General features: G+C 35.1%; 1 protein-coding gene and 1 pseudogene across 1 annotated transcript; one reads left to right on the forward strand and one right to left on the reverse strand.

Moving 5' to 3' along the window:
* Positions 1-2,338: 2,338 nt before the first annotated feature.
* On the reverse strand, positions 2,339-3,904 carry LOC138326909 (piggyBac transposable element-derived protein 4-like; annotated as a pseudogene).
* Positions 3,905-8,854: 4,950 nt separating this feature from the next.
* On the forward strand, positions 8,855-12,277 carry LOC138327127 (glyoxylate reductase/hydroxypyruvate reductase-like). Its single transcript, XM_069273111.1, has 3 exons — positions 8,855-8,885; positions 9,820-9,990; positions 10,373-12,277. Exons 1-3 carry the CDS (start codon positions 8,855-8,857, stop codon positions 10,966-10,968), a joined length of 798 nt encoding a protein of 265 aa, XP_069129212.1. The 3' UTR covers positions 10,969-12,277.
* The last annotated feature ends 1,415 nt before the right edge of the window (positions 12,278-13,692 follow it).

A 13,692-nucleotide genomic window follows, 5' to 3' on the forward strand; every position in this document is an offset into this window, starting at 1 on the left:
CCAGGCTAAGACCCATGGGGATAGTACGGCGGAGATCCAAACTGGGAGCTTAGCTGAAATTTGGCTTTAAAATCTGACTCCTTAAATTAATCCTTGAATGGGTTACAACCATATATGGATGAAGGGCTACCAAGTTTGTTCAACAAATGACATTTACCTATTTCAGAAACTTACATATTCAACTAAGGAGTTCCTTGTATTATTTATATTAATTGTTAACCACTACTTTATACTGTGACTTTGTTGTTTTGTGCCATCAGTCAGATGACCGTAAAGGCCCATGGGCCTCTTGTTCCTTTTTTTACAAATTAAACAAGCACTGCCGAACAAGTTCCTCAGCAAGATAAAAAAATAACGCTTTTCCAATGTTCCGGGAGGACAGCCTAACTTTTATAAAGTTGCTACCCGCAATGTTTCAGGGGACATGTACCACAGAGTGGTCGTTGATGGATTCAGATCTTCTGGGAAAACCATTCAGGCAGGTTTATCACAAGGTTCAGTTTTAGGTCCCTATCTCTTTCTTCTATACATAAATGATATTAGTGAAAATTTAAATTCTACACTGTTTGCTGATGACACATCATTATATACACTTATAGAGGGAGACGGACATGAATCTGCAAATATCTTAAATTCTGATCTTAGAAAAATCGCTTTTTGGGCAAACGCTTGGGGAATTGCTTTTAATCCAGATAAAACAGTAGCTATTTTCAAGGCGGACTGACTCCCAGGCTTTACATCCTGACCTGGTCTTTAAAACCGTACAATAGTGAATGTAACTAACCACAAACATCTTGGTCTCTTCTTTAATTCTATGGCTAATTGGTCGAATCATGTCAATTTCATTTATGAAAAGACATATAAAAAGATAAATATACTCAGAATGTTAAAATACAAAATTGATAGAAAGTCTTTAACAACTGTATATACTTCTTTTATCCGACCTATTCTTGAGTATGCTAGTATCGTGTGGTCAAATTGTACCCAGGCAGAATGTGACCTCTTGGAGTCAATCCAGCTAGAAGCAATACATATAATTACAGGTTTAAGAAAGGGGACAAGTCATAATATATTATATAATGAAATTGGTATTGTACCTCTCATTAAGAGAAAACATCTTCATCAAAATATCACTTTTTATAATATTTTCAACAATAACTGTCCCAACCATATAAAAGACCGACTACAACCATTCATTACCACCAGTACTGCCTATACTTTTCGTCATACTAGATTGTTTAATATTCCAACCTCCAGAACTCAATTATACAATAATAGCTTTTTTCCGTCTTTAATGTCAGAATTGAACTCTCCGTCCTGCCCGTTTCCATCTATGTCATCCATACGTGCAATAAAAAAGGAATGTTTACAATCTGGTGTTACCGATAATTTTCGAATATGTTTGGAAGCATTTAAATATTCTGGCGAGAGGCAAACAAATATTACATCGTGCCAATTAAGAAATTCCGCTAGTAATCTAAACTCTGATTTATTTAACTCTCATTTAACCGACAGTCCTGCCTGCCTGTGTGGTTTTCCAATTGAAGATTCCTATCATTATTTCCTTTATTGCCCTCTCTATAATAATCAAAGAACTCACCTGTGTAATTCTATTCTTGCACTAGATATCAACATTCCTTATTCTATCGACACTTACCTCTATGGATATAATCGCCAATATTTTAATTCAAATGATTAATTATTGAAAATTGTACATGAATACATTATAGATACCAGGCGTTTTGTACGAGATGTCATTGACACTGAGAGCATTTCAATTCTATTCGTTTAGATATTGTGAACATTTATTAAATATGCTTTTACACCAACGAATGCTATTTTCTCTCCATCAAATACATAGCAGACGAATTGATGTTTTCTACAGAAAGTCTGAACTTCTGTTCTACTTCTAAATAAGAATATAAAATAATTTATTACATCCCGAGAAATGTCCATGCCTCTGTGCCCTATATGGAACACATTCACCAAAAGTATTGTAAATTACTAATTATTGCTCAAATAATGATATTCATATATTCCTTGTTGGTGGTGGAGCATCTTTAACATATTGTAAAAATTGTGATACTTATCTGACGATAATTTCTTATGCTTTGTTTTAAGCTTATGAGACTCTCCTAAATTATTTTGTAATTTCTGTTAACGAGATGCTATTTCTATTGATGGATTGTATGCATTGTACTGTTATTCACGTAGCTACCGGGGAGAGGGCTAATATAGTGTTGCCCAATCCCAATTGTAATACTACAATAAAATATTCTGAAATGAAAAAGTATTTTTTTATTGAAATCTTTTCCAATTATCATTCTTAATACTCTTCTTTAACCTTTAGACTGCCGAATGTTCTGCTCCGCCAATTCAAACATTCAACAGAAGTATCGTTCTATGACGTCGTCAATATTATGACGTCATAATACATCGAATATCTCAAGACACCTGCCAAATCAACGTTTCTTGAAAGCTGTAAACCTTTTGACTTAAAATGGAGTCTAGTGAATGCTGTTAGCTGTAATTTAATAACAGTCTCAGTATATATAATGTCAGCAAAATCTTACCAGCCTTATCATCATCTGTTCGGTGGCAAGCGAACAAGTTCATCACATGAAATTCAAATTTACAATTTGTATATTTTATACAAATGTATCATTGTTTCAGTGCGCCTGCTTCGAAACAATAACTACAATAACAATAGCTATAGACACATGCATAGTATATTAAAATGAAATATATATTGACTTTGCTTTGCATCATTTCTTTATTTACAATATACGTCTATGTTGGAATAACTATTCATTTATCTAACTGTAAAACTCTAAATGTAAAATATACTCAACTTGTACTTCAAAAGAGTACTGTAACATAGAAAATTATACTTCACAGTTAGTCACAGAGCACTATTGAAAACAAGGTCGATTTTAATATTATAATCGGGAGGGTAAAAAAGGCAAGGAAGTATTATTTCGACCCTATCGAATATTTTCATTGATCAAAGCAATCCACATGTCGAACTCGACACTGACGATGGAGTCCGCGGTGACACAAAGAACAAATTGTTCTGCTTCGGCGACGGGTGCCACGACCATGACGCAGTCGTGACGAACAAACACAGCAATCTTTCTCCTTCTTCTGTGGTAGGGTTATGAGCATAACTGTTTTGGCAGTGACTCGACGGCGAGGATTGCTGGGTTTCTTCGTCTCTGCCAAGGCTTCGATCACCGTTCTAATGTACTCAACACGGCTCTTCACTTTTTGCCTACTAGTATTCTCCTTGTACAGGATATACGAATTCATTAAAACTCTAAAGAAGAGGTGCATAAACATTTCCTTCCAAACCTTCCTACACTTCCTGTTTTCCATAGGAGTGAAGTAACCCGTCATTCAAGTCTACTGCTCCCATGTTTCTGTTGTAAGAGGAAATGGTGCGGGGTTTTCCGGATGACAGATCTTGTGCCGGTAGAATGGTAGATAGCATCCTTACTGGTTTCTTGTCTTCCTCTCCAAAGTGAGACATGCACAGATAATCTCCACGTCGCATGTAGACTGTCCCTTGGTGATCTGCATTTTTCACCGTGTATGGCATAGGTCGATTCTTCCGGAGTGTATCTATAAAATACATACATGTATATGTACGCTATATAGTGTATATATAAGGGTAAATGAAATAATTCTGGTTCTGAAGACATTTCTAATAATGTATCTAGTATACATACCAGTCAAAAATGTGGAGCGTTGAAGAAGTTTGTGTCCGAGATGAATGGAAGTTTAAAAACTGTCACAATAAACATGGTACCCTTTATCTAGAAGTTCTGTCCCTCCGAGGAGCCCCATGACTACATTTGTTCCTTGAAGTTCTCCATGCGGAGTGGGGTCGAACTCGCGTCCTCTGTATACGTGCATATCCGCTGATGATTCGCAAAGAATCACACCGTGCTTTGCCACTTTCGATGGAATATACTGCCTAAGGACGCTGTGGCCTTTTGTTGGTACCAGCGACTCGTCAACGCATAGTTCTCTTATTGGGACTCTATGGCGCATGAACTGTCGGTTAACAAAGTTCAGTAAAGGTCGAAATCTTGCCGATGGATCGTACCCAGGATGCTGTAATGTTAACGGTATATAGTATTTACAATTACAATTTCAACAAATTTAATTTCATACAAAATATGAAATGGAATCAAACAACAGGCTAAGTATATACTGGTCCTCTCCCCTATAGTATTTAAGGGTTCAAACATTATTTTGATTGGTTTATATATCGATTTTTCGTATGTTATTTATACACGTAACAAATACAATGTACATAGTATTGTATATATTATGGAACATAAAATTCATCATTGCAGTCCCGTACTTCGAGACATAAGCATGAATCAGTCGTTTTATCTCATCGTGTATATTGTACTACAATGGTAGTCAATGTTGTAAAATCTATACCATATAAAAAGCTATACAGGAACCTATTCCTTCCCATTGTTTTTCCAAACCAGTCTGACCTTTGGCTTATTATGGATGTGCCCCAATAATCCTTTATGCATGGTTTTTTGATAATGCTCATGTTGAACATTATAGCAAGAAAGGCATTGAATTCTGGCAAAGTCAGCTTTTTCCATTCTCCCGTTCTCGATCTGGGTTGTAGGTTTTGATCTGAGAGCTGATTCTTGGCATATCTACATGTACAAATGCATATACATAATGTCTACAGTAATCGAGTTTATATATACTGTTTTAAATCGAAATGTTTTAGATTTAAGGGAACCTGTTTACAGTAGAGTTTCATTTCATTACAGTAGAGTGAATATATATTTATATTATAGAATATTTGCGCTATATCTTTGCGTATTGTGTAGTACAGAAGTTAGAAACTATACACATTCTGTATGTTAGATTAGGAGACCTGAAATGCTCAATGAGCGTGTTGACATTAAGTTGAAGTTTAACCATTCGATTTAGCTGTTGATATATTTTATCTTTATAGGGTGTGTATTATTTAAAAAAAAATAGATCTAAAAGCTGAACTCATAATATCAAAATGGTCATTAAACAATTGATTGCCTTACTACAGTAATATGTGTCAGTATGTGTTCCTTGAACTCTAAGGTATGAAAACATGTATTGTGAACATTTCTAATTATTTTACCTAGAATAACTGAACATACCCACATTTTTAGTTTACTTAGATTTTAATGTCATTTACATCTGTTTAAATTTCAAAAATCTAATTAAGAAGGTCTAGTGTAGGAAGATTTTTTAGCATAGCGGTACTTTATATACTATATTCTAGGCATATTCTGGATTAAACTTTGAGAATATTGCTCTGTATCTGTAACTTAAGGATGTACACCTCTGAGAAGTCAAAATTTTCTTGTATTAAACTTTTTTTCTCATATAGATTTTCTGAAAAAGAAGTGGTTCATACCATAAAAGAAAATGGAATAAAAAACATATGTCTGTGTGGCTCGTTTTTGAGCTTTTGTCACTCAAAGATACCTAGTTGACAAAATATTGGATTTTATGGGAATTTTGCCGTTTTGACCATATAAGATAGAGATTAAAGCCATAATTTCCTTATGAGGTGTTTGATATGTATGAATGTTTGTAGAATTCATTTTCTGGTAGTCTTTTTTAAAAATATACCAGATTTTATCAATTAGACTAATATTTTTTCTCAGAATAACAAAATATGCTACCCCTACCCCTTAATTTTGAGCTACAAAATGCACCATTTTCAGCCATTTTTGCCAAATTTAACCCTTTATAGAAAAAGTTCTGGTATTAAACTTTTGTTATTATTTTGCATATCAATAGGAAAACGACTGTTCTTTCTAAATCAGGAAGAAAAATTGGGGGTCCGTGTGCTTACTTTTTTGCTCCATTTGAATTTTTGTTATTTTTCAGTATTTTAGAATAAAAAATAAAAGTCCCCAAATTACCATTAAATGTAAAAATAAAGTCACAAAAGTGTATCAATACACATATTAATGCTCAATATTTTAATTACTACGAACCTAGTAACAATTTGCAGCAAAAAGTAGCTCAATACAGCTAAAAATGCTGGCGCAGTGATGATTTAAGTAAAAGCAATTTCAGTACAAAATGGTAAAACTGTGGCTCTACTTGAAGCGAAAAAAGACACAATTTCAAAATGACCTCCAAATGAGCCATTTCTTAAAACCCCCGTCTAAAAAAATCTCCTAAAAATAGAAATGTAATTTTTTGACAAAATTTGCATCTGGCAACTTGCTACAGATACTGATAAATTGTATTCGAAAATCTCAAAACTTCTTTGATCTATGTTGAAACGAGACTTCAACGGGACTGAAACCTCAGAAGAATACATCCTTAAAACAAACAACTTACGTATTTGTATGGCGAATTATTTCCCTTGAAAGACTGTCCGGGAAGAGTAGGTTAAAGTATTTCACTGGTTCTGCGTCCCTGGCAGGCATATGTCGCATACACGGAACAGACAAAAACGGTTTTGTTTTCTCCGGTTCCGGAGAAAACGTCCGTATCCACGGACCTGCCATGATTATTCTATTCGTATATGACGTAAAATGACGTCATATGTATATAGTTTACGTCACGTTCTTCAATTATGACGTCAGGCGACATAAAACATGAATACCGAGTGATAACCACACTTAAAAACTTATTTTTATATTTTGTGTTTACTTCAAATATGTGTGTGACCATATCGGCCCCTCGGCCCCCCGGCAGTTAACGGGACACGTAAATCGGCCCATTCGGCCCCCCGGCAGTTAACGGGACGATAGATCGGCCCCCATCGGCCCCTCGGCAGTTAAAAGGTTATATTTTTTAGCATATTTAGTTTAGTCAAAAGCGTCAATGATAAACTAATCTTAGAGCGAAGCTCTACTTGTTTATTTTATTTTCTATTTCATGTAGAAGACATAATTTAGAAATAAAAGGACGTGCTTTAAACTATAGACGTATATGATGTAATAATTGTCTAGCATAAACTCAAAGAAATGAACTCAAAGATTCGGATTTCTCGGTGTCAATTCAAGTCCTAGAGTGCCGCGTATGCGAATCCTATGATTTTGCGCCATTTGTTGACGTTATGTGACGTCATGATTCCTTGTGCTCATCATCGCTTCGTGGATATTTAAACTGCTTTCAATAGTTTTTAGTTTTTAAAGTGTTATTATTATCATCAAAAAATAATAAACATTTGCATTAGTTAAATATATATTTACTGGGGAGAGCAGTACCGGAGCAACGCACAACCTCCCCATATGTATGACAAAATGGCGGCCGCAAACTGAAGCTGTCAGTGTGTAGGATTAAATTTTGAAGATTGTGTTTTTTTCTTATATTTTCGTGTATCTGTTACCTTAGAAGTGCTTCGCACATCGTGCCCTTCGGGCACGAAGGGCTGCGTCCTTCTTATATTACCAAACCTTATGCTTAAAATTCCAATTTGCTTTGTCAACGTTAACTCTGTGAGTGCCACATGCTTTTCTTTAGAGAGTGCCAAGGCCGAAAAGACCTCTTTGAAATTTGAATATATATGACGTCACAGTAACACAATCGACTATTGTATGATGTCACGTCATCGGACCGGGAATGTAGCATTTTTCGTTGTTTCTTTTTCTTCTGCTTTTCATTGACTTTTAATCAGTAACATTTTACGCCGACTGAGCTTGGTGGGATGCCTGATAATATCATAGTCGTTGAATATAGATAATTCCGTAATTCAAGGATGATAAAAAACTAATTGCCAATGTGTATTAATATGTACTTGGGTTATAAAATTGTGAGGAAAGACGATCATATGTAACATAACGTAGAATGCAAATTTGTCAAGTCAACTCTGGTGCTGATTTGTTCCTGTTTTCATTGTAATATTGAACATAAAGTAAATGTTAGAAGATGAACAAAATATTTTATAAGTTCGACGGAAATGAAACACTACGGAACCAAATATATATACATATATAACAAAATGTGTAGAAAAATGTTCATTGTTTTTTTGTTGTTTTTTTTTTGAAAAACAAGCATCCGCCGCTGATCACACTGTATTTGGCTACCTATATATAGGGTTATGAAATTGTGACTCATAGAGCATGCAATTCGTATAATTGTTAAGAAATTATTTGTTTATAAATACTTAAAAATACACTAAAGATATATATATAAATACCACTGCCATAAAAATGGGATGGGGCAAATTGTCTGTCGCGTACCTTTTGTTACGTCTTGCTGTACTATCTATATGTAGGGGTATTTATATCATACAGTTATTAAAGATGCTCCACCGCCAGAGCATAAATGATACTCATTATTTGAACAATAATTGGTGTTTAATCGTGTACATATATGTCAAATTAACACAAAAAATAATATAAAATAATTCATTTTGCCTTTTTTTGCCATTTTGCATGCGCAATCAGTACTTAATTCCATATAGGATATAGTGCTACGGATTTTTTTCGGGATGCAATTCATTATTTTTTATATTCTTAGCTTGAAGTAAAATTACAAGCTCAAACTTTTCAATGGTACATGTAGTAATAGTGTAAAGTTAGCAACTTTTGTTACTGAAGAAAAATACTAAATCGTCTGCTCCTGTTTTGATAGTGAAAAAATACCATTTGTCAGCGGTAGAGCTTCTTTAAGAGTTTCATTCTTACTGGATATATACATATTTCTTAAAGTTGTTTCCAACACAATCTATATATATTCACTCACCACGGTAACCAGTTTGACGGATTGGAATTACAATATACATGTATACTAAGAATAGCGTGACATTAAAGTCCCATAATATGTATAATAATTATTTTCTATGAGTCAAGTTTTGCGGTGGATAAAAATGATTATCAACCACGAGCGGAAGGTGAAAGGTGGGCCATAATTCCGGAACCAGGGGTTCGGTTATATATATAGTTATCTAACTGTCTGTAACTTAAAACTCCTTGACTAACTTATAAGATCATTGACTCATTTTACACAAATAATGTTATCAAAACGTCCATTTCTGGCTTCCTATCTAGCCTTGAACTGCAACTTGCTTAATGTCTTAACGAAAATCCCGATGCCTCCGTTTCGGTGACCCCAATATAGTTTCTGAAAATGACTAATAAATGTTACCAAGAAAACGGTAGTTTTGTTTACGCGGTGATTTCAAGGCGTTTTATTAGATAGATAGCCATGTAATACAGCCTCATACAGCACTACAGTAACATATGGGATACAAACCAGTAGGAAACAGCGCAAATGTGAATAATGAGGGACTCATGGTAACGTTATTATACACTTTGAAATACCTCTGTTTTAATTTGTATAGGAAAAGCTTTTATAAACTATCTGTAATAAAAATAACTGTATGCCGGCAATGCTTTATAGTTCGCTCACAGAATGCAGTAAACACAACTTTTGATCAATGAAGAACTACTTTTGAAATTCCATAAAGATCCCTTGAGTACCATCTGCAAAATAGCATTTACAATTTACTTTAAACATGAGGGAGTACGGCAGCTGTTTTGTCAGTTGTAGAATGTGGCCATGTAAAGTGTGCTGTCCGGTAAATCTGTTGTATGCTTCAATGGGATAGCACTATAAAATTGGCAAGAATCTCAACCATTGCAAAGAGACACAACACGAACCTACCGTCGTCTCCCAAATCATACAAACACATTCTATACTGGGAAGGCCGTCCTTAAATGATCCTAGTTGTTATGACGTAAGGACCCATCCAGCTAACAAGTTGAAGCATACGTTGTCAGTAACAACACTTATTCATGGTTATATTTAGTGATCACTTGATTTCTGATTTAGGTCAAAGTCTGAAGGTGATTGGATCCATGTCTGTTGGATTTGAACATATTGACCTCGGCGAGTGTAAACGTCGTGGTATCAAGGTTGGACACACCCCAGATGTACTCACGGAAGCAGTAGCTGAACTGACAATAGCTCTCTTCCAGTCGGCGGCTCGCAGACTAAAGGAAGGTAACGTTTTATTGGACGTCTTCCCTCTTAAGAGTAAGACCCAATCAACTAATATGAATGTATAGGTACAGATATGGTCGTTAAGGCAGTTTTGACTTTATTATAGCATGCATTGAGTAATGATTTATGTCAACTGTACAATTAAGAAGTTAACACTGCATGGTAAACAATTATGTTTGAACTAGGTTTTGTCTTCCATGTCATTTAATTTTTTCTTTAAAGATACATTGTTTAAATCTTTTGAATTAGTTTTTTTACAGCGTATGTCTTTCAACTGTCGTAATGTATTGGCTGTTTATTTTTTTTCTTTGTCAGCATCAATAACATTACCGCTTTGAAACAAAATAGAATAATAACCTCCACGATGTTCTCTATTTTCCAGGATATGCTTGCCAAAGCGGAGAGGAGACCTCGGAAAACGCTCTATATCTCTGTGGGCATGAGGTGAGCGAATCTACAATTGGAATTGTTGGGCTAGGACGCATCGGATTTGCGGTTGCTAAGCGACTTCAATCATTTAATGCGGCTAAATTTCTTTACACCGGAAATAATAAGAAATCTTACGCAGACGCAGTGAATGCAGTATTTGTATCGTTCGATACACTTCAAGAATCCTCCGATTTTGTTATTGCTTGTTGCTCTATTAATGCCGAAAACCGAGGTCTCTTCGACAAATTTGCATTAACCAAGATGAAGAAGTCGGCAATATTTGTCAATGTTTCCCGAGGCGTACTGGTAAACCATGACGATCTCATTGAAGTATTGACAACGGGAGAGATATTTGGGGCGGCACTTGACGTCACCGAACCAGAACCACTTCCATCTTGCAGTCCATTGTTCTCTCTGAAGAATTGTTTGGTTACGCCTCATCTTGGCAGCGCAAGTCTAAAAACGAGGAACGGAATGGCACGTCTGACCGCCAGGAATATTTTGGCTGGAATAAAAGGCGAAAAACTTCCTTCTGAAGTCCACTATTGATTTGGTAAAGAAACTGTGCACTTTGAATCTTTAAAATGCAGTTATTATTTCAATAAGATAATTGCAGTTGTGAAATATTCGACGAAAATGTATTATATTCACGTGTTACAAACATCAGATAGTAACTGACTTAGGCGATTTCTGATAAGGTTTGACAACGAATTATCTTATATACATTTGGTAAATAAAACGGACCTGTGGAATGTCGTAAAAACAAATTTGAAATCAACTCATCGTCACAGAAACAAGTTATTCAGTAATGTAATGAAATCGGGTGCATTAATCCATGCCGTGTAGATGGCCATTCGTTTTTAAACTCGAACGCTTGTCTGGTCTATTGTATGTTTGTATTCCTCAGTCCAATTATATATGGAACCAATTAGATTTCTTTTTAACTTAACCTGGAGATATACCCACAGTCTTGGTTACCGACAGCCTGCACGCATATAACAATTGTTTGGCGTCACGACAATAACATCATGAAGACATTACAATACCGTGTTGACGTCATACCTATTGCATTCCAATGTATTACGTCAATATTGTCGTATATTTAAGAGCTGTCAATAGTACAGTGTTATCACGAACAGTTTAAGTATAAATGAATCATTCATCTCATTGAGACCGAGGGTCGTGATTCACAACTTAAAAATATTCTTCCTCGTATACCCCCAAAATATATACAATTATACTATTCATTTTCTCAACCATTGACACCAATAACATCATAGAGACACCCGGCCCCAAGATTATAAAAAGTCTTAGTGTTTACTTTTGTAATGTCATTTGCGATTGGCTATGTCTAAACTAAAGACTGCGTTTGATTTAAGATTGTTTCGTGGTCTTTTGATCACCGTTCGAATGCCCTAAATTACAATCTGTAATTATAAATAGAAGCAATTAATGTAGATATATCCAACTTGTTTCGCGCAGATGCTATTTTTACTACTATACAAAACGAAAGCTGTACTCTGACAGTTCGGTGACATTAAGATAAGTTAAATTCGCTCAAGCTAATAGACCAAATATTTTTCAAAGGTAAAACAGTCAAAAAAATGGATTATTCCTTTCATTGATATCCAATTGATGCAGGACTTTTGAACTGGCTGGCAGATCTTACTTTGAAAAGAACGTTTAAAACGAATATCGCCAATTGAAACAGTCTTCGGCAATTTTAGTACGATGGAAGTTTTTACGTTTTAAAAAGAAAATGTGAAGGGATTGAGAATAATGCGTATTTTACAATACAAAATGCAAAGTTAAAGGTCAAGACGAAGTGACTTACATCTTTAGTTAAGAATCTATTTCAGAGGCTAAGAAACGTACTATGATACACAAAACTTGACAAGTGTTACGACGTGTTTATATTTATTAACATAATACATTTTATTTTAATTATTATCATAAAACGTTGTCGAAGTTGTCAAAAATAAATGTAGGGGAACTTATTTATAAAAAAAATGCATACTAAAACAGCAACACTAATACATGCATGTATCTTAAGTTTTTGAGGAATGTTTAAAAGATTATTTTTTATTATGGCATCGGATATGCGATGAAAGTATTATGTAAGGAATGGCAATATGCAAATTCATACGACTGCACTTAAACGTGATTAAATGTTTCAAAATAATACAACAACTTTGTACTTATTTCACAAGCATAAAAATGATAACAAAGGAGTTCGAAACAATTGTCAGTATATCGTATGTTTGGAATACATAAAAATTAATTATGTAGTTTACATTTGGCACTGTTTCAAGCTCAAGTAATGAATAATCTCGGATGAAATGTATATGCTAGCACAGTACAACTTGTCTGAACCAGATGCCAGCATATTAGGCCGGTAGAGCCAAAAGCACCGATTTTAGTGGGTTTTTTTTCAATAATAAGAAAACAAGAAGCCGCAAAGCTTGGCAGTTGGTATCCAAATGCATGTCTATATCAAGCTAAACAAAGTTAAGAGTTATTAAAGTTAACCTTAAATGTATGTGAGTAATGTAAAATTGAAATAAAAGATAGTACCAGTCGGAAAAAAAGAAACATTAATTTAAATTTTTTACCAAATCCCCGTGGTAACCGAAAAAATACCGAATATTAAAGATCTATAATAGCCAGGGCACTTGTCTGATTTTTAAAGTCTCTTGTAGCTGCTTTGAACGGTTTAGGAGTAATAGTCCAGAAACAAAAGGAAACCGTAATTTGGTATTTTTGACAAAGTTTTCATGGTAACAGAAATAATTCCAAAAATGGAAGGTCCACAATAGCAAAAGGTACAACTAGGGCTCTTGTCCGATGTACGGTATACAGACATTTCCATGGAGCTTCGTTGAATGGTTTTTGAGTAATAGCCCGGAAAAGAATATCGGACGGACGGAGCCCAATTTAATATCCCCGACAACGCGTTTCGCAGGGTTTGTTCGTTTGATCATTTTAACGTCCTATTAACAGCCACTTGTAAGGACGGCCTCCCACATATGCAGTGTTTAGCGTGTGTGAAGTGCGAGGTGCGCGTTTTGGGAGACTGCGGTATTCGTGTTGTGTCTTCTTGTATAGTGGAACTGTTGCCTTTTTTATAGTGCTATATCACTGAAGCATGTCGTCAAAGACACCAAGCAGCATCCGGTCACATTATACTCACAATGGGCAAACCAGTCATCCCATTCCCTGTATGCTGAGCGCAAAGCAGGAGCAGAAACTACCACTTTTATAGACGTTGGTGTG

The sequence above is a fragment of the Argopecten irradians genome, chromosome 7, assembly GCF_041381155.1.
Source record: "Argopecten irradians isolate NY chromosome 7, Ai_NY, whole genome shotgun sequence".
Lineage (NCBI taxonomy): Eukaryota > Metazoa > Mollusca > Bivalvia > Pectinida > Pectinidae > Argopecten > Argopecten irradians.

What these genes read in the sequence shown, in the direction of transcription:
- LOC138327127 (XM_069273111.1), top strand. Translation starts at nt 8,855, where the DNA reads ATGATTATCAACCACGAGCGGAAGGTGAAAG. An exon ending in CCACGAGCGGAAGGTGAAAG is followed by an intron (nt 8,886 to 9,819) that starts GTGGGCCATAAT and finishes TTTCTGATTTAG; the next exon opens with GTCAAAGTCTGAAGGTGATT. An exon ending in GGCTCGCAGACTAAAGGAAG is followed by an intron (nt 9,991 to 10,372) that starts GTAACGTTTTAT and finishes TCTATTTTCCAG; the next exon opens with GATATGCTTGCCAAAGCGGA.